This window comes from Microcaecilia unicolor, chromosome 6 (assembly GCF_901765095.1).
Source record: "Microcaecilia unicolor chromosome 6, aMicUni1.1, whole genome shotgun sequence".
In the NCBI taxonomy this organism is placed as follows: Eukaryota; Metazoa; Chordata; class Amphibia; order Gymnophiona; family Siphonopidae; genus Microcaecilia; species Microcaecilia unicolor.
In genome coordinates this window covers 40,448,586-40,473,801 of record NC_044036.1, presented here as the reverse complement: position 1 = coordinate 40,473,801, position 25,216 = coordinate 40,448,586, and the positions used below count along the sequence as shown (strand labels likewise).

General features: G+C 43.6%; 1 protein-coding gene across 2 annotated transcripts in view; it reads right to left on the bottom strand.

The window, feature by feature from the left end:
• Positions 1 to 25,216, bottom strand: part of PGM1 (phosphoglucomutase 1) — a 76,384-nt gene that overhangs the window by 9,991 nt on the left and 41,177 nt on the right. For both annotated transcript variants that reach the window (XM_030207010.1, XM_030207009.1), the window contains exons 6-8: positions 23,277 to 23,431; positions 12,080 to 12,195; positions 3,701 to 3,836 (exon numbers count right to left, since the gene is read on the bottom strand). In XM_030207010.1, coding sequence (XP_030062870.1) covers positions 3,701 to 3,836; positions 12,080 to 12,195; positions 23,277 to 23,431 — 407 coding nt within the window. The remainder of the gene's footprint in view (positions 1 to 3,700; positions 3,837 to 12,079; positions 12,196 to 23,276; positions 23,432 to 25,216) is intronic.

Below are 25,216 nucleotides of genomic sequence, written 5' to 3'. Positions count from 1 at the left end.
CTTCACGTCAGATATATGCTGCCACCTAATGGAGAATGCAAACTCTCCGGCAGCTGGATACTTTTGTTCAAAGATTCAGCAGCAGGAACATATTTCAGGGATTTCTAAAACTTTGACCCTCATCAGGTTGGGTTTTCAGGCTTTCCCCAATGAATACGCATGAGATCAGTGTGTATACAATGGAGGCAGTGCATGCAAATAGATCTCATGCATATTTATTGTGAAAAGCCTGAAAACCTGACTAGACTGTAGCCCTCAAGGACTGAAGTTGGACAGCCTTAATTTATTTCATGCCGCTCTGCATGCTTGAACACTGAGCAGCGGTGGGGATAACAGTCAGATTTAGTGGAGGGGGGGAGATGATTTAGTGAAAATATCATGAGCGTTTTAAGTTTGCACCCTGGTCCACAAAATCGTTCGCGGGGAAGCCCCGACCTATATGTCAGACCTTATAGATTTGCCTATTAGGAATGCGAAAAGATCATCACGCACATTCCTCAATCTCCACTATCCTAACTGTAAAGGGCTAAAATATAAATCCACATACACGACCAGTTTCTCATACATCTGCACGCAGCTATGGAATGCACTACCGAAGGCCATAAAAACAACGCAAGACCTAACCATCTTCCGAAGGCTACTGAAAACTGATCTTTTCAAGAAGGCATACCATAAACATCCATCTGAAATACTAAATAACAACGCTATACACGATCTATACATAACCGATCTTTTATCTCATGACTGATTAACCTCTTTGATATTTATGATCAAGCACTACCACTTCAACCTTATGCTGAATAGGGACTCTCTATAATCAATGACCTAATGTATGTTACAATCCAACTTAATTTATTTTTCTTTAACACGTATGTATGCACATGGTATATATATATATATATATATATATATATATATATATATATATATATATATATATATACCATGATCTGTTCCATTTATGCCATGTTCCATGTATGTTACCATGTATGTATGCACCTTAACACAATACCATTTGTAATTCTGTTACCCGGAAATGGCAACCGCAATTACGGCAAATGTAAGCCACATTGAGCCTGCAAATTGGTGGGAAAATATGGGATACAAATGCTACAAATAAATAAATAAATAAATAAATAAAAGTTAGATTACTGTAATGCTCTCTTCCTGGGCATATTACTGGTACTTCAAGCCATACCAAATGCAGCAGCCAGATAAGTGATTGGGGCTATCTAGATATTAGCAGATTACTCCTCTTTCATTAGTCTACTCTGGCTCTCTATTCAGTGTAGGATCAGGTTCAAGATCTTGACTCTTATTCATAGACCTCTAAATGGTGCTTCCCTATTACATATGACCCAGGTACTGAAATCTACCAGCTCTCCTGAGACAATACAATTTTCTCTTCTGTCCTTGGCGAGGTTATACTTTGCTGATATGAGGGAAGCTGCTTTCTCTATTGCGAGCCCTCTGCTGAGGAATAAGCTGCCAGTGAATGTGTGTCTGGTCACTGACATCTTTAGGTTTATTTTTATTTTTTATTTTATTTTATTTTTTATTTGTACCCCGCACTTTTTCCCACTCATGGCAGGCTCAATGCGGCAGGCAATGGAGGGTTAAGTGACTTGCCCAAAGTCACAAGGAGCTGCCTGGGCCGGGAATCGAACTCAGTTCCTCAGTTCCCCAGGACCTAAGTCCACCACCCTAACCACTAGGCCACTCCTCCACTGTTGCTACTATTTGAGATTCTACATGCAATGTTGCTATTCCACCAAAGTGGCCGCGCAGGCTTCTGCTTCTGTGAGTCTGACGTCCTGCACGTATGTGCAGGACGTCAGACTCACAGAAACAGAAGCCTGCGCAGCCTTCTACATGGAATGTTGCTAGTGGACTAGTAACATTCCATGTAGAATCTCCAATAGTAGCAACATTCCATGTAGAATCTCCAATAGTAGCAACATTCCATGTAGAATCTCCAGTAGTATCTATTTTATTTTTGTTACATTTGTAACCCACGCTTTCCCACTCATGGCAGGCTCAATGTGGCTTACATGGGGCAATGGAGGGTTAGGTGACTTGCCCAGAGTCACAAGGAGCTGCCTGTGCCTGAAGTGGGAATCGAACTCAGTTCCTCAGGACCAAAGTCCACCACCCTAATCACTAGGCCACTCCTCCACTGTTTAAGAAACAGCTAAACATTTTTTTTCCCTGCAGACTGTCTTTATTAGTGGGTAAGTCAGTATATAATGCAGTATGAACTGAAGAGCCTGTGGTGTTACAGGAACATGAGAGAGGTTGCTGATTTTTATATATGTTTGGAGATGGAATGGACTCCCTTGTAGTTATTCCACCTTGGGGGGGGGGGGGGGGGGTGAAGCTGTAGGGGTGTTTCTCTGGATCTCACTTTTGCTGGTCTAAGACCTGGTTAGGCCTGAACCATTTTTTCTGAGCCAGTATGTATTCTGCAGCCTGAAGCCTGGTTACAACATGAATCATCTTTTCTGCAAGAAAACCAACATGGAGGATTCTGTATTTCCTGGCACAGCTGTGCTAATGACTTCATTCAAGGACATGTTTACTCATTCTTGCCTTCCAGTTTATATATTGGGAAGCTTTGTGGGAAAGAGTATCACAGAGACAGAGTCTCTGGTATTATCTCTGAACCATGGAAGGGAGTTTGGAACTGTGAGACTACTACTGATAAGATGTCCTTGATGGAAGCCCACTAAGGTCTAATTGTGACGACCGTAGATAAAAGACCTGCTGGACAGGGGTAAATGGTTCATGATTGGTCCTTGATTGTCACCTAGACCCAGAGGGCAGTGCCAACCCTGGACTTGAGGGAGAGAGAAAGAAAACAAAAGAGAAGAGAAGAAAATCTCATGGTGTATGCATCTCTCTTGGAGGAGGGAGACTGAATTGCCCAAACAACTGTGAAATGTAATTCTTTGTGCTAAGTGCAGCATAAGATCACGTTCAGAAGCAGCTCTGTGGCTTCCCAAAGACTGAGTATATACTACCTGTGCTGGACAGGACCACATCTAAGACAGGATTACAGGGGCTTGCTGCCAGTAGTTAGCTGGAGCCCTGAAGAGGAATCAAGTCTAAACCCCTTCTGGAGCTGTCACTGCAGACCACTGAGGGTGAGAGAAAACAGACTTCCTTCTACAGTCAGGGAACCTTTGTTAGAGATCTGTGTTTTTGCTAGAGAAGGACTGGTTATTTCTCAGGTACATGGTCTAATGTAGCTGCTGAGTTGGTAATCTCTTCTTAGGATAATAATGTAGTTGTGCAATTAAATAGATATATTCAAATATCTATTGATGTATTCATCAGTATTTTGTACTACGTATATTTTTGGTTGCTATTTTTATATATAATAAATAATATATTTCCACTTTGGCATTATTCCTTTTGTGGACAGCCTAGCTAGGACTCAAGGGTCAACATAGTGGTACTCTTTTATCCCTAGCTAATATGTCCATAATAATTGCTATCTGAGTGATTACCTGTCTCTAGTAGTGACTTACATGTTTCTGTTTTAAATTACGCAGGTTTCTACCGTAATAGAAATGAGAAAATAAAATAGATTAAAATAATAAAAAACAGGCTGATGAATGTCAAGCATTTACTTGGGGTACTTTAGATCAAGAGCCTTTTCCTGCTCTATGTCTATGAGCAGTGTTTTGCCATTTCATACCTTGTAAAGAAATTCCGTCCATACTTTTGCCAGTGATCTTTCAGGATGTCCTCAACACTCTGCTTACGAGTAGCAACGATTGACAGCCAAGCGAGGACAGCCCACAATCCATCTTTCTCACGGATATGATCAGAACCTACAACACACCAATACGTTCTTAAAAGCTGGCAATGGTTCTTACTGTCTTCAGATTTTCCTACACCACAACTTTAAAACTCTCAAGTAAAGAAATATAACAGAGCGAGGAGGAACCTGCAAATCTTAATTTGTATATCCTGCATCTTAACATGTAACAAGATGCCAATTATATTATACAGGAAAGAGAACTTTAGCCTTGGGGAAAACGCATTAACATCTCCTAATCTCAATTTATGAGGATAACTGGGTTGCTGACAGAAACACAGCGAAGGCGACTAGAATAACCAGATGATGTTAAAAAATAGCAGCTGTTTATTAATATCCAAGGCTTGACAAGGGCTGTGTTTCAGCCTATTACGCCTGAGTCAGGCTTCTTATAGGATGTTGGTGAAGAAATGTGTCTGGAGTATATGACATCTATGTGTAAATAAACATGGTACAGCTACGGCATGTACACCAGTTCTAACTATAGAAACTGCCAATCTCGGATCTACTACACAATCAGCTATGAGTTATCTCTCCAAATTCTCGTAGTGTCAAATGCTGAAGTCAAGTATAATCTACGTTAACTGGGTTACTAACGTGCCTGGATCCTATGTGTGGCCTAGCAATGGCAGTCCAGTATGTCACCATGGGAAAGACCCCCTAATGGTTAGTGCAGCGGCCTAAGACCAGGGGAATTGGGTTTGATTCTCACTGCAACGCCTTGTGACCCTGAGCAAGTTGGTACAAAAAAAAAAAACAAAATCAACACATTAAGACTGAGTCCACTAGGGACAGAAAAAAGTACCTGTATATAATATGTAAACTGTCTCGCTTGTCTACATTTCTGACTGCTAATAAGTTGCCTATAACTCCTCAATTAGACCCACATTTACCAACATTATCATGCTGTGAATTGATTCTGGGAACTACAATCTGCTATTTAGTCCTTTCTATTGATACTTTTGGAAATTTTACCTGTTGGCTATGTTTAGATGAGCTCTTTTTTGGAATCTGTTTGGAATACTGTTTTCTTTAGATCTACCCTATAATGCTCTGATAATTCTGTACAAGTTGTTGTACAGAATTATCAGAGCATTATAGGGTAGATCTAAAGAAAACAGTATTCCAAACAGATTCAAAAAAACAGCTCATCTAAACATAGCCAACAGGTAAAATTTCCAAAAGTATCAACAGAAAGGACTAAATAGCAGGTTGCATGGTTATTAAAAAAGTAATGCTAATAAAAATGAAAATTTTAAAAACTGTACCACCGAAACGCAGTATATCAAATCCCACCCCTTTCCCATCTGTTATTTGATTCCTGAATAAGGCCTTCTGCACCTAGAGCTGGGGTGGGGGAAAGGAGGCTGTAGCCATGGTTAAGGGTGACATCTGGTGGCTGGATTTAGATCACAGGCTTAGAAACTGCTTGAATAAATCAGATCAGAAACAGAAAGAGTGGCTCTATTAAAAACCCTTGGGGAACTGTGAATCTGAATGAAGGATCGTGGTGCCAGATCCCAGACCTGGCTCTGATTTTGCTGGAAGTAGAGGAGAAAGAAGGAAATACCAGCTCGAAAAGACCCCCAAAACATGCTGCACATCAGAAGGGTTCTGCTAGTTAGACACCTCTGAAAGTTTGGTCGAGGCTGCTGAAATTGCACTTTTTGATAAGCAGTTTACATCTTCTATGCAAATACAGACATATTTGGAGTCATTTTTGCATTTTACTAACTTTTTTGGGCTCATTATGACACCAAGAGAGATGGTGGACAATGGGAGAGAGGAAAGAGGAAAAACAGAGGGAGTGATGTTGGACATGAGGGTGGAGGGAGAAGGAGGGAGATGTTGGATCCAGGGGCAGAAGGAAGTGAGGGAGAGATGTTGGACTATGGGTGGGAGGGAAGAAAACAAGAAATGCTGGACCACAGGGGAGAGGCAGAGTGGAAAGGAGAGGGAGAGGGAGGTCAGGCTACGTGGGTGAGGAGGGGAGAAAGAGCGAGACACTGGGAATGGTAGAACCATGTGGGAGAGGCAGAGGGGTGTGGGTGGCAAGGAAATGAATGAGAGGAGGATAGTGATTACAAGGGGAAAGATATGGTAATGTGGAGTAGATTGAAGATAGAAGGGATTGGAAGGCTGGGAAAGAAGTGAGATGGGGAATAGGAGAGAAAATGGCTGAAAAAAGAAGATGGAAATTTGACAGGTATCTGAAAGGTACAAAGAAGGAAAGGGGTTAGAAAGAGGGTGAAATACAAGTGGACAGAAGCAGAAAAGAAAAAGAAAGGAGAAAAGAGCTAAAATGGAAAGATCAATATGTCAGAGGCATGTAGTAAAAGAATGGAGCGAGACAGGAGAAAAGACAAAAGGACAGCAACCACTTGAAGAATTAGCAGAAGGAAGACAGGAAAGCACAAAAGAGAAACTGGAACCAACATGATGGAAAAATAAAATGTCCGGACAACAAAGATAGAGAAGGCATTAAAAAAAGGTATTCACTGAAATTTATGTTAACATAAAAATTGTGCATAGTGGATGTATTTTTATTGTGTTCAGTAGGAAAGGAAATACATTTCTGTTTTTATTTCTCCACTTGCAGTGTATGCTGAGGTTCCGAGTTCAATTTTTGTCTATATATTTTTATTTCTAATTTGCGATCCCTTGTTCTGTATTTGGTGAGTGTTTGTCAGTGTGATTGTAATGGTAGGTGGGAAAAGGAGGGAAGGCAGGGACGAGAGGGAACTGGGGGGGGGGGGGGGGAGGAGGGGGTTCTTTATTTTCTTCCCAGGGCCCTAGCATATTTAACACCAGTTCTGACCTTGTTGTAGTTGGTGGGGATTCTCCATGCCCCATCAACTGAGAAACTCCTCTGAAGGCGGCCAAAACTCCCTTCTACTAAAAACTTGAGAGATGGTGGCTCAAGGATGATGACGCTAACAACTAAGCATGATTGGAGTGCCAGCATCAGAGGCTCAAGGAGTTGCTGCTGCTGCCTGCCAAGCTTGGTAAAAGGAAATCCTGGCCATCTTCGGAGGAAATCTTCACCTGACAGAGCCTGGGGATCCTCATCAGTTAAAGTATTTATATTTTGAGTTGGGAGGCGCCAGGTGGAGAGTGGACGGAGGGAGGGAGGGAGAAGGGCACAGAGAAAATGTAGTGCCTACCCACTCTGGGCTCAGACCTACCCAAAATTGGCTGTCTGGCTATGCCACTGCTTTGAATGCATGCTAGCACATCAAAATAGTCTAAGGTCCTTCAGGACCAGAGGTGAATACACTTGCACTAGAAAGTTTAAACAAGAAGTTGTGTTTTGTTTTTATTTAGATTTTTTGCCTTTACAAATAAACAAATTCCATAATAAAGATTATACACCCAGAGCAGAGAAACTCAACAGGTAGCAAAAATCTTCATTTCAAAACCAGAAATAAACAATTTATCAATCCCCACATTAAGAAGAGTAGGGATCAAAAACAGAAATTAAAAAAAAAAAAATTGTGTTAACCATGGAATCATATCTCAATACACCACCCAGAAATCATCAAATCCTCAGGCACAGAAATGCAAACCACACATTTTTATCTATAAGAAAAGACACCAATGCTCCGGTTTACTAAAGCAGCGCTAGCGGATGTCCATGCGCTAGTTTTGACATGGCCCATTCACTTTGAATGGGCAGCCGCTAGTGCTGCTTTGTAAACAGATCCCCAAATGAAAAGGACTTAAAAATACTTACAACCTTATTTCCTTGATAATTAGGACTTCTGTCCTTAGGTATTTATAACTGTTCTGGAAAATAAACACCTAAAATTTTAACTAGAGTTCTTTTAGAGTGCTAATTCCCCCCTCCCCCCCTTCCCATTTTTCAGCATCTTCGCACCACATCGCCGAGTATCTTTTCCAGTGGAATCAGTATCTTTCCAGTGGAATCAAAATATAAGTATTTGTGCCATTGAGGAGCTCTGAGTGAAGAAAAGGCACAAAAACTGAGTGGAAGATACAAAAAAAACACAGGAGGGGTGACGCTGGCAGAATACTAGGGGACATGGCATTTTTCTAGTGTTTATCCAGTAAAGTCTTATAGTATTTTGGGTGTTTTTTGTCGTATTTATTGATTAAAGTCTGCAATCAGAAGCCCTAATGATTTCACAAAGAACGCTCCAGCGATTGTTTCAGGGATAGGAAAACAATCCTCCTAAGGGTAACTTGTGCAGCCTCCAGGAACACACTCACTTTTGACTACAAAAGCAAAATGACCCTATTTAAGTATCAAGCCTTGATCCACTTCTGAACACAGAGAGTGCGATAAGGCGGACTTAGTGACGAAGCCATGAGTGGGCAGGAGCACACCCACTCTGGATTCAGGCCCACCCCGAGGCAGCACACAGATCTCCAAGCCCCAACAGCTGAAGACATCCTCCACCAGAACTCCCTTAGACCATGTGAACACTTGAGAAGTCGGCACTGTGCTTCCATCGGACGCCACTTGCCCTACAGCTATCCCTGCTTATTTTTCTGCCAGGACAAACTGAACATGCCTTTGGTAAACATGGCCCTCTGCCTTGCAATCACAAGTCGGCTGTGCAGCTGAAAAAGCTTTATTAAGATCACAGGTGACTGGGAAGGGAGAGGCACCATTAAAACAAGTTATGTTAGCCAGTTGTATGCAATTGCAGCTACAGACAAAGGAAACCCCAAGCTACATGTGGCAGATAGGAAAATAAATTAAGACTGTGAGTACTGAGCCCACTAGGGATAGAGAAAGTACCTGGATATATAATATGTAAACCGCTTTCATTGTACCATAGAAAGGTAGCATTTCAAATCCATGATGCACAAGGGCAAAAAAGGGGGCAAGTCAAGGCAGCAAAGGTATTTGATTGAGAGAGTAGCAGCACTAGGTGTGAGCAACTTGCAGCAGCCATGCATCAGAGTTGGATGGCTGGCTGGGACCAGGATGAAGCAGTGGCGTAGCTACGTGGGGCCTGAGGGGGCCGGGGCCCCCGCAGATTCACCCCCGGACCCCCCCTCCCGGCGAACCCGCCCCCGCCTACCTTTACTTTTGCTGGCGGGGGATCCCACTCCCCGCCAGCCGACGTCTTCTCAGTCCTTCCTGCTCTTTAATTTGTTTGCTGACGTCCTGCAGGAAGAGCAGGACGCGACTGAGAAGAAAATGTCGGCTGGCGGGGAGTGGGATCCCCCGCCAGCAAAAGTAAAGGTAGGCTGCAGCGGCGGTGGGTTCGCGGCGGTAGGGGGAGGGGGGGCGGCGCCGGAGGGAGGGCTAGCGGCGCCGGGGGGAGGGCTAAAATGTGCCCCTCCCCCGGGCTCTGGACCCCTCCCCCACGGAAGGCTGGCTACGCCCCTGGGATGAAGTGGGGGAAAGGGGGCACAATGGTCTGTGTTATGCAGCTAACAGATCAGAACTGAGAAGCAGCAGGAAGCATCATCAGGCCTTGAATGGGATAACAATAAAGAGGGTCCAGGGAATGAAGCAAGAAGTTGGTGCTGCCACAGACCATTGCCTGCGGCTGAGAGGTGTACTGTGACTATGAAGTGCCAGGGGCAAGAATTTGGTGGGGACATGGAGGTGGGAAGGGGATCTGCAAATACAGAAAAATCAATCACTGCCTGTGCACATATTCTAGATTAACTCAACAGAAAATATAAAACAGTCATGATCAAATATCTGCGCATGGCTAATTATTACTGGACACAGGTGATCCTGTACTGTAATGCTGGCTGCCATGGAAGAAAGATTACTAATGCAACTTCTTGAGTTGGTCCGTCAAGCTCCATCTCTGGCCATCTTCAAATCTAGGTTAGAAGCCCACCTTTTTGATGCTGCTTTTAACTCCTAACCCTTACTCACTTGTTCAGTACCCATATTTTATCATTCCCACCTTAGGAATTATTTGTCCTGTTTGACTATCCTAATTAGATTGTACGCTCTTTCGAGCAGGGACTGTCTCTTCATGTTCAAGTGTACTGCATTGTGTATGTCTAGTAACGCTATAGAAATAAGTAGTAGTAGTAGCAGGGGCGTAGCCACGGGTGGGCCTGGGTGGGCCCAGGCCCACCCAGTTTTGTTTCAGGCCCACCCAGCAGTGGAGGCAGCGGAGCGGAGGGAGCAGGCTGAGCTCCGATCCCGCATCTGCCTCCCCAGCCCGCCACTGCCCCGCCGCGCCCGCCGTACCTTTAAATATTACAGTTTTGCTGGAATCGCGGGCAGCCGGCATTGAAGACATCGGCAGGCTTACGCCGGTTCCAGCAGCCTTCCTTTCCCTCGTTGCAAGTCGGATGATGGCTCCGCCCTCGTAGAAACAGGAAATACGTCAGAAGAGGGCGGAGCCATCATCCGACTTGCAACGAGGGAAGGGAAGGCTGCTGGAACCAGCGTAAGCCTGCCGATGTCTTCAATGCCAGCTGCCCGCGATTCCAGCAAAACTATAATATTTAAAGGTACGGTGGGGGAAGGAACAGGGCAGACGGGAGAGGAGGGTTGCTGCACATGGTGGAAGAAGGGAAGAGGAGGGTTGCTGCACATGGTGGAAGAAGGGGAGAAGAGGGCTGCTGGATGGAGGGAAGGGGAGAGGAGGGTTGCTGGACATGGTGGAAGAAGGGGAGAGGAGGGTTGCTGCACATGGTGGAAGAAGGGGAGAAGAGGGTTGCTGGATGGAGGGAAGGGGAGAGGAGGGTTGCTGGACATGGTGGAAGAAGGGGAGAGGAGGGTTGCTGCACATGGTGGAAGAAGGGGAGAAGAGGGTTGCTGGATGGAGGGAAGGGGAGAGGAGGGTTGCTGGACATGGTGGAAGAAGGGGCGAGGAGAGGGCAGGGGAGAGGAGGGTTGCTGGATGAAGGGAAGGGGAGAGGAGGGTTGCTGGATGGAGGGAAGGGGAGAGGAGGGTTGCTGGACATGGTGGAAGAAGGGGAGAGGAGGGTTGCTGGACATGGTGGAAGAAGGGGAGAGGAGGGTTGCTGGATGAAGGGAAGGGGAGAGGAGGGTTGCTGGATATGGTGGAAGAAGGGGAGAGGAGGGTTGCTGGATGGAGGGAAGGGGAGAGGAGGGTTGCTGGACATGGTGGAAGAAGGGGAGAGGAGGGTTGCTGCACATGGTGGAAGAAGGGGAGAGGAGGGGTTGCTGGATGAAGGGAAGGGGAGAGGAGGGTTGCTGGATATGGTGGAAGAAGGGGAGAGGAGGGTTGCTGGATGGAGGGAAGGGGAGAGGAGGGTTGCTGGACATGGATGGATGAGAGGGAAGGGAGAGAGAAGAAATGCTGGACATGGATGGAGGGGATGGAAGAATGAGGAAGGAGATGAGATGAGGGAAAAGGAAGAGAGGAGAAAAACTGCACATGGATGAAGAAAATAGGCAGAAGCTGGATCCACTAGACAGTCAAGTCTGCAGAGGATCCAGCTTTTACTTATGGATATAGAGCAAGAAATGAAGAAGAAAGGAGGAAAGTAAAGAAATAAATGGAAAGGAAGCCCTGGAAACGGAGTTAAGAGATCAGATAGCAGCAGAATCGGATACTGGGCCAGCATGATCAGAAAAACAGTCACCCGACAACAAAGGTAGAAAAAAATCATTTTATTTTCATTATAGTGTTTGGAATATGTCCACTTTGAGAATCAGGTGCTCAACATTAAAAGTTTATATTTATTTACTTATTTATGGCATTTTATCCCAAATTAAACATGAATTAAATTGGAACCTGGGATCATTTAATTTTTTTTCCTGGAGACAGTAATGCATTGCCCCCCCCCCCCCCCCCAGGCTCTCTCCCCGGCTATAGCCAGCTCTGCAATTTTGAGGGGAGGTGGACGGGGGGGGGGGGGGGGGGGGGGGGGGGGGCGGGGGGGGGAGGTGTTTTAGAAGCTTGCTTGCTCACTTATTGGCAAGATTCTGATTTAAAAAAAAAAAGGAGTCAATGTTAATGCTTTGAACATGCAATACAAATTAATTTTGGAACAAAAAAACCCATCTTCCCAAACCAGCCTGTCATGCCTTAACTAACAACAAAAACCTTGGAAAACTTTTTGGCCCCATGAGTGCTCTAGATTAAATTTGGCTCCAGGATTATTCCACATAGGCTCAGAGGCAGAACAAAGGAGCCCAAACTTTCTTCACTGGGCACACATGGCTTCCACGGCTAGACTCATAATGACTGCCAAACTATCAACTGGTCCCCATATACTGAATAAAATCTCTGACAGAAGCTGCACTTCAAAGAGGACTGTGGGAAAAGGGAGAGTGCTTACCAGTGCCAAAGCTTTCCTCCCCGCAGAGGGACAGCTTGTTGGCATCCATCAAATTTCCAAAGAACTTCCAGCCAGTTGGTGTTTCATACAAAGCAATCTTTGAAGCTCTGGCCACCCTTTGAAAGCACAAAATTAAAAATTGTGTGTCATAGCAAGGTTATGTTATGACATATAAAAAATTGCTACAAACCACCATGTTACAAAATCACCTTGTCTGTCCTCCATGTGGTATTAACAGGCTACCTAACTTGTACAAGCAAGGATATGCATAAAAGTTACAGCAATTTTCATGGAAAGTATCAATAGAAATCAAACAAAATAAAACATGGAAAAGAAAATAAGATGATACCTTTTTTATTGGACATAACTTAATACATTTCTTGATTAGTTTTCGAAGGTTGCCCTTCTTCGTCAGATCGAAAGCTAATCAAGAAATGTATTAAGTTATGTCCAATAAAAAAGGTATCATCTTATTTTCTTTTCCATGTTTTATTTTGTTTGATTTCTATTGATAACCTTTAAGAGTGGACTAACACGGCTACCACACCGCTCCATGGAAAGTATGAAAGTTCTCCCACACTTACACCTGCTGCTTGGCAAGCACAAATATCACAGCTCGATGTCCATGCTTAGCTTTTAAAATAATCAAAAACGATTTCACAATATTCAGATGTAAAAAAAAATTCAAAACACTAACCCCTGGATTCTGTAAATGGTGCCCAAATTTGGGCATGGATATCAGATCTGCACAGAAACGAATCTGTTAAGAAGCTGTCAATTATTGACATTAATTGGCACCAATTATGATTTCCAGACGGATCGGCCTTCGTGCTATAACACAGCGTGCCAAAGCTGTCTCACATGACTAAAACGGGTATGGCCTTGGGGGGCATGGGCGGGTCAAGGGCATTCTCAAAATTCAGTCACAGTGTAGAATAGGGTCATTTGCGTGCCCAACTGCCATCAGTTGGTCACAAGATTTACACCAAGCTTAGGTGGACATGAGCCCACGCTAAGAACTATTTTGTAGAATATGAGTTTAGTGCGGATCTTTCCGGCACCTAGCTTTGGAAGCCATTTACTGAATCTGGGCCCAATTATTTATTCAGGGTAATGAGTTTTCCAACCTAATTACAAGCACAAAAAAAGAAGAGGTAATTACAATAACATCAATAAGGAATAAACAAAAGATTATTAGTAAATTAAGCAATCTTACTTCTCCTAATAGTGCACCATTATTGGGAGCGGAGTCGCACAGAAATCAAAGGAAAACAAAATTCAAGAAAAACAAGGCCAGTTAAGAAATACTGTCTAAATATGCTCAAATCAACACTCCGGGGTCCCTTTTTTTTTTTTTTTTTTAACCATAAAGGGGCCCTGCGCTAGCAGCAGGGGTCATTTTTGTCATGTGCTACCGCCCTTTTTACCGCTGTGGGTAAAAAATGCTGAAAATAGACAAGGCCATGTGGTAAGATTGTTCTTGCCATGTGGCTATGCGAGGGGGAGCACTTACCGTCATAAGGGCTCCTGCGCTAATCTGGCAGTACCCGGGTAATATGTGGCGCTGCCTGATTACTGCCGGGTTAGCGCTACGCTAAAAAAATATGTGCTATCAGAAGGGATTTCCTGTTATGTGCCCAGTGTTCTAATGTGGCTGGATCTCCTGAAGAAGTTATAATGAAACACGGCCTGTGTTGAGATCTGTGAATATATATATGAATGTGGATTGAAATTAAACATCGCTGTGAAGGAAACTTGATATAAGGATTCGGTTTGAGTGGAGTCATTGTTTCAGAGAATACTGACCCACCCCGAGGATATTGTAAATTTCTTCTCTTTTGGATTCTGTTTCTGTTTATCAACGGACTAGTGATTGATACTCATCAATGAGCTATATGATGGAACATTCAACATTCTATCGTTTGGAATGAAGATAAGTCATCTGACTTTTGTGATGTATTTTTTAAGAGGTTATGAAAGTTTGAAGAACTATATTGAGTATCAATGGCGTTAATACAGAACACAGTCCTTGTATAAATAGTCGGTTAAATATTAACCAGTGATTATGTTTGATTTGAATAAAGTAATGTGTTTGTAATAATATTTAGTATTGATTTTGATAAAAGGTAATTAGGTCATAATAGAGTGATGGATGACTAGATTGACCGATAATTAAGAAATTTAACCCGTGTTAGTATATCAACTCAAGAGACAGGTACAGGTCCCTGAGGTATTTCAGAAGCGGCAGAAATTCTATTAGAAATAAATATTGTCAATTGCTGTGGATCAAAGAAAATATAAAATTTTGACCCCAATTTTAATCAAGCATTTACAAAGGAAAATGGAAGGGGAAAAAAAAAAGAGAGAGTATTTGATATTTTAATTTATAAAACATGCTTATAAATGCTTAACCCCTCTCTGCCTCCGCCTCCCCACCCCCAAAAAAGTCTGAACTCAGTTTGGGTACTATTGTATAACACGTTATTTATATTCTGCAATTACCATATCACCAATTAATATTGATTACACGAAAACCCGTCAAGCACTGGGAAAGCACAATGGCAGAAACTCCCAATAATTAAGAATGTCTATTTCCAACGGAAACCCATGTAGTCTCACTCTGATCCAATATCCATCGTATATAGGTCTAAATTTTTGTGGCTTTATGTGTAGTGAAGTGAAAATGAGCTCCTGTTATGTTATGATCTCTGCAATGAAGAAAAGGTCCACAATTCTTGTGAATTGCAGTTCAGAAGAAACGCTGGACGCAGTATATGGTGAAAATACTATCAATTGTTAAAGTCCAAGATAAGTACTGTACAAATTGTGTGGGCATCATTATTTAGCTTTGCACAGCTCATTCTGTACCTATGGAAGGTATCGGCCATTTATATCCATAATACTTTGATTGTTTTTCTGCAGCGTGCAGCTACAGATGGATTAACGGTCTTTTTAAAGACCACTTCTATGTTCTTGCCTGCATATTTTGCATAGTTTTCATTTGTGATTTGAGATTTCTTTAAAATATCAATCCATGCCTTAACTTCACTATTTATCTCGTTTATAAGACTCCTGATGTAGGCTATCTGGCCGAAACACAACGCTGTGACGAGTCTTCTTTTAATGTGGAATTATTTTTGGTTTGAAAATTACTACTACTACTATTTAACATTTCTAAAGCGCTACTAGGGTTACGCAACACTGTACAATTTAACATAGGGCAAATTTTGCTGACGTTAAAGAGGAAGAAGCGACAGGTCTTGGCTATCTGCTGGATATGCGCAGAGAAGGAGAGGGAGGAGTCAAAGATGACTCCGAGGTTGCGGGCAGATGAGACGGGGAGGATGAGGGTGTTATCAACTGAGATAGAAAGTGGAGGAAGAGGAGAAGTGGGTTTTGGTGGAAAGACGATGAGCTCGGTCTTGGACATGTTCAGTTTCAGGTGGCGGTTGGACATCCAGGCAGCAATGTCGGATAAGCAGGCTGATACCTTTGCCTGGGTCTCCGCGGTGATGTCTGGTGTGGAGAGATACAGCTGGGTGTCATCAGCATAGAGATGATACTGGAAACCATGAGATGAGATCAGGGAGCCCAGGGAAGAGGTGTAGATTGAGAAGAGAAGGGGTCCAAGGACAGATCCCTGGGGAACACCAACAGATAGGGGGATGGGGATGGGGGTGGAGGAAGATCCATGAGAATGAACTCTGAAGGTGCGGTGGGAGAGATAGGAGGAGAACCAGGAGAGGACAGAACCATGGAACCCAAATGAGGACAGTGTGGCAAGAAGTAAGTCATGATTGACAGTGTCAAAAGCAGCGGATAGATCGAGGAGGATGAGGATTTGGCAAGGAACAGGTCATTACAGACTTTAGAGAGTGCTGTTTCTGTCGAGTGTAGAGGGCGAAAACCGGATTGAAGTGGATCGAGGATGGCATGAGAGGAGAGAAAATCAAGGCAGCGGTTGTGAACGCTCAAGTATTTTGGAGAGGAAGGGGCGGTAGTTGGAGGGACAGGTAGGGTCAAGTGATAGTTTTTTGAGGAGAGGTGTGACTACGGCGTGCTTGAAGGTGTCAGGGACAGTTGCAGTGGAGAGAGAGAGGTTGAGGATATGACAGATGGAGGGGGTGACAGTATGAGAGATGATGTTAAGTAAGTTGGTGGGGATGGGATCAGAAGAGCAGGTGGTGCATTTCGAGGAGGAAAGAAGGCGAGCGGTTTCCTCCTCGGTGATGACAGGAAAGGAGGAGAAAGAGGCCTGGGTTGGTTGGTTTAGGGAGAGGGTTGAAGGGTGAAGAGGAGGACATGGCTTGGTAGCGAACTCAAGGTTGATATTTTGCACCTTGTCGCGGAAGTAATCAGCCAGTGATTGAGGAGAGAGCGAGGGGGGAGGGGGTGGGAGTGGAGGGCACTTTGAGGAGGGAGTTAAGGGTGGCAAAGAGACAACGGGGGTTGGAACTGAATTGGTCAATTGGGTGTAATAGTCTTGTTTGGCAAGGAATAGGGAGGAGTGGAAGGAGGATAGCATGAATTTGTAGTGAAGGAAGTCTGAATGGGTGCGAGATTTCCTCCAAAGGCGTTCAGCAGATCGGGCGCAGGAGCGAAGGTGACGGATGCAAGGGGTCAGCCAAGGCTGGGGATTAGTACGCTTTGTGGGACGGGAGGTGGATGGTGTGAGAGTGTCCGGGTTTCCAGAGCAGAGGAGAGAGTGGCATTGTAAGCGAAGACAGCCTTGTCGACAGACTCGAAGGACATGATGGAGGGGAGGAGATTAGAAATACTAGAGGATAGGGTGGGAGGGTCAATAGCCTGGAGATTCCTGGAGGTAGTGGTTAAAGTTGGACGGGGCTGAGGGGGGGGGGTGAAGTGTGAAGGTGATTAGGTGATGATCAGAGAGAGGAAGAGCTGAAGCGTGGAAATTGGAGGGAGAGCCAGAAGAGGACGAGGTCAAAACAATGGCCATCTCGGTGAGTAGGGGTAGCGGAGCTTAGCTGGAGGTTGAAGGAGGATGCTAGAGTGAGGAACTGAGAAGCTTGAGGGTCGGATTGGTCATCAACGTGTATGTTAAAGTCTCCGAGAATGAGGGACGGAGATGAGGGTTCAAGAAAAACGGAAAGCCAGGCATCAAAGTCGGTGAGGAAGGAAGAGAGGGATTTATTAGGGAGGCGGTAAATGACTGCCACTCTGAGTGGCAATGGGTAGAATAGCCGGATGGAGTGCGCTTCAAAGGATGAGAAGCAGTGAGACTGCGGTAGGAGGAGGGGTTGGAAACTACAGGAGGGCGAGAGTAGTAGCCCGACGCCTCCACCGCGGCCAGCTGGGCGGGGAGTGTGGAAGAAGAGATAACCTCCATGACAAAGGGCCGCAACTGAGGCAGAGTCGTCAGGGGAGAGCCAGGTTTCAGTCAGGGTGAGCAGTTGAAGGGAACGAGAGATAAAGAGATCGTGGGTGAAGGGCAGTTTGTTGCAGACCGAGTGGGCATTCCACAAGGCACATGAGAAGAGGAGGGAAGAAGGGGGAGGAGGGGAATAGAAACGAGATTGGAGACATCATGGAGTCATTTGCATGGATAGGAGGAGGACAGGTGAGGGGGGCCTGGATTAGGATTAATGTCTCCCGCGGATTGCAGTAGGAGGAGCAAGAGAGTGCGGAGGAAGGTGGGGGAGGTCAGGCGACGAAGACGGGGTGCACTTAGGAGGAACGGTGATGGGTTAATGGCAGGAAGGAAGTGTTGTAGGTTAAGAGCTAGGAAGGAGGAGGGGGACAAGAGAGATGGTGAGGTGGTGAGGGATGGGGTGAATAGGGTATTGCCGTAGCGAGCAGGATGGGAGGGGACATGGGTGGGCAATGAGTTCCAGCGGTAGACAGCGGTATGGGGAGGGGAAAAAAGATTAGGAAGGGACAGGGCAAGGAAGAGAATGTGGACAGGGGCCATAAGTAGTGATTGCGGTGTAACAGGTGTATGTGTAGTGACTGAGGTGAGAAGCAGATAGAGCGGAAAAGCTGGATTGGAGGCTTGGAATTGGAGGAATTGATGGACTGGAGAGCAGGTAAGTCAATGGCTGACAAGTTAGCAGGCAGGCAAGTAAGTCAATGGCTGACAAGCTAGCAGGCGGGCTAGAGCATACTGGTGCAGATGGACAGGAACGAGCAGGGAGAAGCTGGAGAGCAGGTAAGTCAATGGCTGACAAGCTAGCAGGCGGGCTGGAGCATACTGGTGCAGATGGACAGGAACGAGCAGGGAGAAGCTGGAGAGCAGGTAAGTCAATGGCTGACAAGTTAGCAGGCAGGCAAGTAAGTCAATGGCTGACAAGCTAGCAGGTGAGCTGGAACAAGCTGGTGCAGATGGACAGGAACAAGCAGGGAGAAGCTGGAGCAAGCAGGCTGGAGCAGATGGACTGGAACAAGCAGGGAGAAGCTGGTTCAGGCAGACTGGAACACGCTGGAGCAGATGGACTGGAGCAAGCAGGCTGGAGCAGGTGTACTGGAGCTTATTAAATATTATTTATTTCAATATTTATTATTATTTGGTTCCTTTTTTGGATAGCCTGGTTCATATTCCCACCTTTTTTATTTTAATCGGTCATTTATAAACATTTATAATGTTGAAGTGGAGTTTTTTTTATGACTCATGATTGAACAGAACCTCCTAAAACTCTGAAGGTGTTTGCCTTACAAATAGGAGTGACTGATATTCACTGAAGTCTCTTTTTCTCCACTTTTTACATATTGTTATTGATATACTCTCTTGAGAAAAGTAATGACATCCCCAAAGACACAGAATACAGCATAAGATAGAAATTGATTGTAAATATTAGTTATTTCAATTACCCCAATACTAACTGGATAAAACGCTATAACAACAGGGAGTGCTAGGAAAATGAAATTCTTAGATGTAATAAATAACTGCTTCTTGGAGCAACTGGTCCAGGAACCAACAAGAGGGGGAGCCATTTTAGATCTAGTTCTTAGTGGAATGCAGGGCATGGTATGAGAGGAAATGGTGTTGGATCCTTTGGGAAACAGTAATCGTAACATGATCAAATTTGAGCTGATATCTGGAGTGAGGTCATTAAAGAAATCTACTGCAGCAGCAATTAACTGTTAAAAGGGCAACTATGACAAAATTCGGAAGATGGTTAAATAGAAGCTGAAAGGGTTGGCCACAAAGGTTAGGATTTTAAATCAGGTGTAGATGCTGTTTAAAAATACCATTGTGGAAGCCCAGACCAGATGTATTCCACATATTTACAAAGGTGGAAAGAAGAGCAAACGACAGCCAGCATGGTTACAAGGTGACGTGAAAGAGGCTATTAGAGCCAAAAGAGCATCCTTCAAAGAATGGAAAAAGGATCCAAATGAAGAAAATAAGAAGCAACATAAGAAAGTATCAAGTTAGATGTAAAGCATTGATAAAGAAGGCTAAAAAAGAATATGAAGAAAAACTTGCCGTGGACACAAAAACTCACAGTAACACCTTTTTCACATACATCAGAAGCAGGAAGCCTGCGAGGGAATCTGTGGAACCGTTAGATCACAGAGGAGCAAAGTGGGCACTCAGGGAGGACAAGGCCATAGTGGAGAGATTGAATGAATTCTTTGCTTCGGTCTTACGGAAGAAGATGTTAAGAGATCTACTTGTACCAGAAATTGTTTTCAAGGGTGAGGAACTGAAAGAAATCTCGGTGAACTTGGAAGACAGACAAATTGACAAGTTAAAAAGTGATAAATCACCTGGACCGGATGGCATACACCCCAGGGTACTGAAAGAACTCAAACATGAAATTGCTGATCTGTGTTAGATCTGTAACCTGTCATTAAAATCATCTGTAGTATGGAGGGTGGCCAATGTAACGCCGATTTTTAAAAAGGGTTCCAGAGGTGATCTGGGAAATTATAGACCGTAAGCCTGACTTCAGTGTTGGGCAAAACAGTGAAAACTATTATAAAGAATAAAATTACAGAACACATAAATAAAACATGGTTTAATAGGACAGAATCAGCATGGATTTAGCCCTTCTCTCAACCAGACACCAGGGAGACCTGAAATAAATACCAGGGATGCTTTATTTTACAACTGGCCCCTTTAAAACAATCCCTGCTGGGAGGAATTTGACTTAGAGTCCTTTATCTCTGCATCACTTCATTTAGGATTTGCACAAAGTTCAAATGACAAATTGTAAAGGATCTCCATGTAAACCAAGCAAATATCCAACACATTTATCCTGATAGGAGAAAAAGGATCTCAGAGACATACAGAGATGCTCTAGGCAATTTACTGTGTTAAAGGGCTCAGGCTGTCATTCATTGATCCTGAAAAGCTCCCACCATTCCAATTTTGTTAATTATTATTATTTAAACGTGTGCTGGCGCTTAGAAAGGAGGGCAAGAGACCATACGGGCTGTATTATGGGCAGGGAACTCGCTCCTTAAGAAGCCTGAAACGAAAAGGAAATTTTCTGTAGAGCGTGCCCGGCTGCAGTGGTCTTTAAAAGCCCAGATAAGTAATGTTTAATTTACAGTCCATACATAAGGAGGTTTTTTAAGACTAATGAGGAGCTCAAATTATTATCCACAAGGGAATATTCCCCAATAGTGGAGAGATGTATGCAATGGTCTATTGTTCTCAGGAGCAAAGATCGTTGAGCATCTGAAGTCTTTTTCCTCCGTAGAAAAATGATAGAGAGTTATACTTGCTAGTTTAATTATTGAACGTGAGTTAAATATTATTAGCAATGGGAAAGTGTAAATACTCTAATGAATGGCTACAATGCACTTTTCTCTCAAAACAAATAAGAATATTTAAATACAGCTAGCACTGCACAAACTTCCCAAATGCAGCAATGCAAATTTATATTTACTGCAGAAGTCACTAACCTGTGGTAATCAGGTACTTCAATATCTCTTGCTGTAGTAAAATGCATTATTTTATCTCATCTTTATTACATTTGTACCCCGCGCTTTCCCACATACAGCAGTCAATGCAGCTTACATAGTAAATAGAATTATAATGTATTATATGGAGAATATTACAACCTGATAAAAACATAGTAGTAGTAAGGTTTAAGAAAATGTGAACATGGAAAGGTAAATAAGGCAAGACAGACAAAGGAAAGAGATTGGGAAGGGTGTGGTGCGGGAAGAAGGAGACGAGAAGACTGGGGATGAGTATAAGGAGTTGGGAGACATGGTTTAGGGTATAATCATCTTCAGAACAGGAATTAAGTGGATGGGCTATAATGTTAAGTTGGGATGTTAGGGTAAGCTTGCTTGAAGAGATGCGTCTTTAACATTTTTCTGAAGGGAAGATAATCGTTAATTGTTCGGATGGATCTTGGTAAAGCGCTCCAAAGCTGGCTGCCCAGAAATGAAAAACTGGATGCATAGGATGTTTTGTATTTGATTCCTTTGCAAGAGGGAAGGTGTATATTAAGGTAAGTACGTGAGGACATTGATCTGTTTCTGGTTGGGAGGTCGATCAACTCGTTCATGTAGCTAGGGGATTCTCTGTATATGATCTTATGAATCATTGTATGGACTTTGAAGTTTATTCTTTCTCTGACGGGGAGCCAAATGAAGCTTCTCTCGAAGAGGTGATGCGCTTTCAAACCTTGATTTGCCAAAGATAAGTCTGGGCAGTCTGAAGTTTTTTCAGGATTTGGGTCTTACATTTGGGTCTTAGTAACTATTCTCCTCAATTGGAACTATCTTTTGTTGAACAACAGTGCCATGAATTTTCCTTTGTATCCACCTAGGATTTTTTTTTCCAATCATGTTTATTGATACGAAATGCACATTACAACTTAAGTGATGCCAAATCTTAACAAAGACATTTTTGGTAAACAGGATCAAGTCTTACAGAAAAACGACTGAGTGTCACAAACCCACCTAGGATTTTAACTCTCATCCCCCCCTCCTCAAATTAGTTTAGTTACTACAGTGATGATTCTTGGCCAGGGACCCACCCACAGTGGCTCCTTTTGGAACACAATACTGTGCACCCCAACTCTGGCCAGTAGGTGTCACCAGTGTGCAATGAGATGTTCCCTACTCTCCCTTCCCCCAACTATCGTTCGTGCCCCACTACCCCAGAGGGTGCGACTACTGCCTTAACTGCATCTCCAAGTCCAGGTTGAACCATTTAAAGATTTTCAGAATGAAACAACCTGAAACTGTGGCGGTTTACTCCTCACTAGTGTTTTAAATCAAAAGGCATTATTGAATTAAACATATTTATTGTCATTCATTTGCAACATCATCTTGATAGGAAACAAAAATAACCAGAATAACGTTTTAGGATACATGACCAATTCTGAGAAACTGAGTTGCATTTAGAAAACAAAAAGTTTTCTAAACTAAATATTTCCCTTGAACTGGGCGTTTCCTGCTGATCACAGGGACCATATTAAGAGTTATTTTTTGTTGTTATTTTGTAAGGTTGTACATTTGGCTTCCCATTTCAGTTTGAAACACTAAATTGACTTTCATTCAGGCATTAAACGTCCAAGTTACTGCAGGAATTTGATTTATGCAAGTACATTTTTGCATGCAATAATTTCAAATTTTTATAGTACTCAGGAAATTGGCTATAAAATCCAATAACGATCCCAAAACAAATTTTGTATGCACACTCCAAGGGCCCTGTTTACTAAGCAGCTCAAAGGGCGCCTTTGCGTTTTTAGCGTGCACTAATGATTTGCATGTGCTAAATGCTAAGTCGCCCATAGGAACATATGGGCGACTCTAGCGTTTGGCACGCGCTTAAAACGCTAGTGCGGCTTAGTTAACAGGGCTCCTAATGTTTTGTGTATTAAGTAAAAAAAAAAAAAGTTTAATACTATATAAAATTTGGACCATAAGAATTCATTTTGTTTTAGCCAGTAGGCATTCACATAGGGGTCCTTCTATTAAGACTTGCTAAAATGTGGCCCGTGTTACCCGATTAGCACAGGTATGCCTACTCTCTGCCCGTGGGAGTGCCTCTTGTGCTGAAAAATAAAAAATGTTTCAGGGTGGGATTAGCGCATGCTAAGCGAACACTACCATGAGACACCTTGGCGCAATCCATGTTAGGCCTTCCACACATTAGTAAAAGGTCCCCTTAGTGCTACTTCTACTACAATGTACTGTATTTTAAAAACATAGTTCCAACATGAAAGTGTCCCTCCTTTACACACATATATATTTTCCTGGTCATTACCTATCCAGTGCCCCACTGGTGGGCATGCTCCGAGCAAATCCTCGAACGCCAGTCTGCTGAAAGTAAGGAATACTGAAGATATTAGCAGCAATGACAGCAACGGAATCCGAAGGGTTAACAAAAAATCCTTTCTTCCCCAGAATCATGTTCCGGTCCTGAAAGAGAGAAATGAAGAGAAGGCATCCTCAGGTACAAACTTAGATTGTGAGCCCTCCTGGGACAGAGAAATATCCAGTGTACCTGAATGTAACTCACCTTGAGCCACTACTGAAAAAGGTGTGAGCAAAATATAAATACATAAATAAAAATAAATCATGTATAGATGGTAAAACTGTTCACATACCTAGTCTAAGCCTTAATGGAACAATACGTGGGTCCAGTGACTTTACCAAAGAGATAATATAATGAATGGATGGGCCATTTTATAATAAAATTTACTTTAACAAGTTTTTTTAGAATTTAGCACTGGATACTGCCTCCCCAGCACACTGTATCTCTGCATACTACAAGGAACAGAACATAAGGTTTTTATATACCATTTCTACTGATGGCTCTGGACGGGAGATATTGCTTCCCCAGCACACTGTTATCTCTGCATGTCACAAGGAACAAAATATATAATACTAGTAAAAAAAAGGCCCGTTTCTGACACAAATGAAATGGGCGCTAGCAAGGTTTTCCTCGGAGTGTGTATGTTTGAGAGAGTGTGTGTGAGAGAGACTGTGAGAGAGAGTGAATGTGCGAGTGTGTGTGTGTGACAGAGAGAGTGAGACTGGGTGCGAGTGTGTCTGTGAAAGAGAGAGAGTGTGTGTGTGAGAATGAGAGTGTGTGCGACTGTGTATCTGAGACACAGTGAGTGTGAGAGAGAGAGTGTGTGTGTGTGAGAATGAGAGTGTGTGCGACTGTGTATCTGAGACACAGTGAGTGTGAGAGAGTGTGAGAGAGAGAAAGTATGTTTCACACAGATACAGCGTGTGTGAGAGAGAAAGTGTGAGAGTATGTGCGCGATACACAGACTCCCTGTGAGCAGCCACCCATGTCCAGCGACCCTCCTCTCTCCCCTGCCTCCCTCCAGCCACCCATGTCCAGCGACTGTCCTCTCTCCCCTGCGTCCCTCCAGCCACCTTCCTCTCTCCCCTGCCCCCCTCTCCCCCCCTCCAGTCACCCATGTCCAGCGACCTCCTCTCCCCCTGCCCCCCTCCAGCCACCCATGTCCATGACCTTGGGGGCGAGGGCGGGGCCTCGTGCTATCGTGCGGTTGGTCAGTGCTGCGTGTGACGTCAGCCTGATCTACGGAGCCTAGCAAACCAACTCTGAAGAAAGCCACGGACACAGGCAGCAAGACACATAGAACACTGGAGGTGAGAATTATTATATAGGACAAGGTTTTGATATACCATCTCTACCAAACACTATATCTCTACATACCACAAGGAACAAAATATAACATAAGGTTTTGATATATCATCTCTACCACACACTGTATCTCTTTATGCCACAAGCAGTAAAACAAAGTTTTTATATACCATTTCTACCAATGGCTTTGGACGGGAGATATTGCCTCTCCGTCTCTGCATGCCACAAGGAACAAAACATAACACATCTCTCTGATCTCATGTACAACTTTCTTTAGTCACCTTATTTTCTAAGGCCTCTTACTCTCTTACCCAATTATATGTTCCAACTTTGCTTACACCCTACGCTGTCTATTAAAATGTTCTATTAATGGGTAGGAGGAAGCGCCATCCCTCTTTTCCGTATATTATGTTTGCTGGGCCGCAAATGTATACTTCAACAATGGACAAAACCAGAACCTCCAGAATACTGGTACTAGAGAAATCAAGTCCACCAACTGATTGCATGGGAAGAGAGGGAGGCTACAGGGTCTATTAAACGTTGGAAGAGATTTTTTGATAGTTTGGGATATTTATTTACGATCT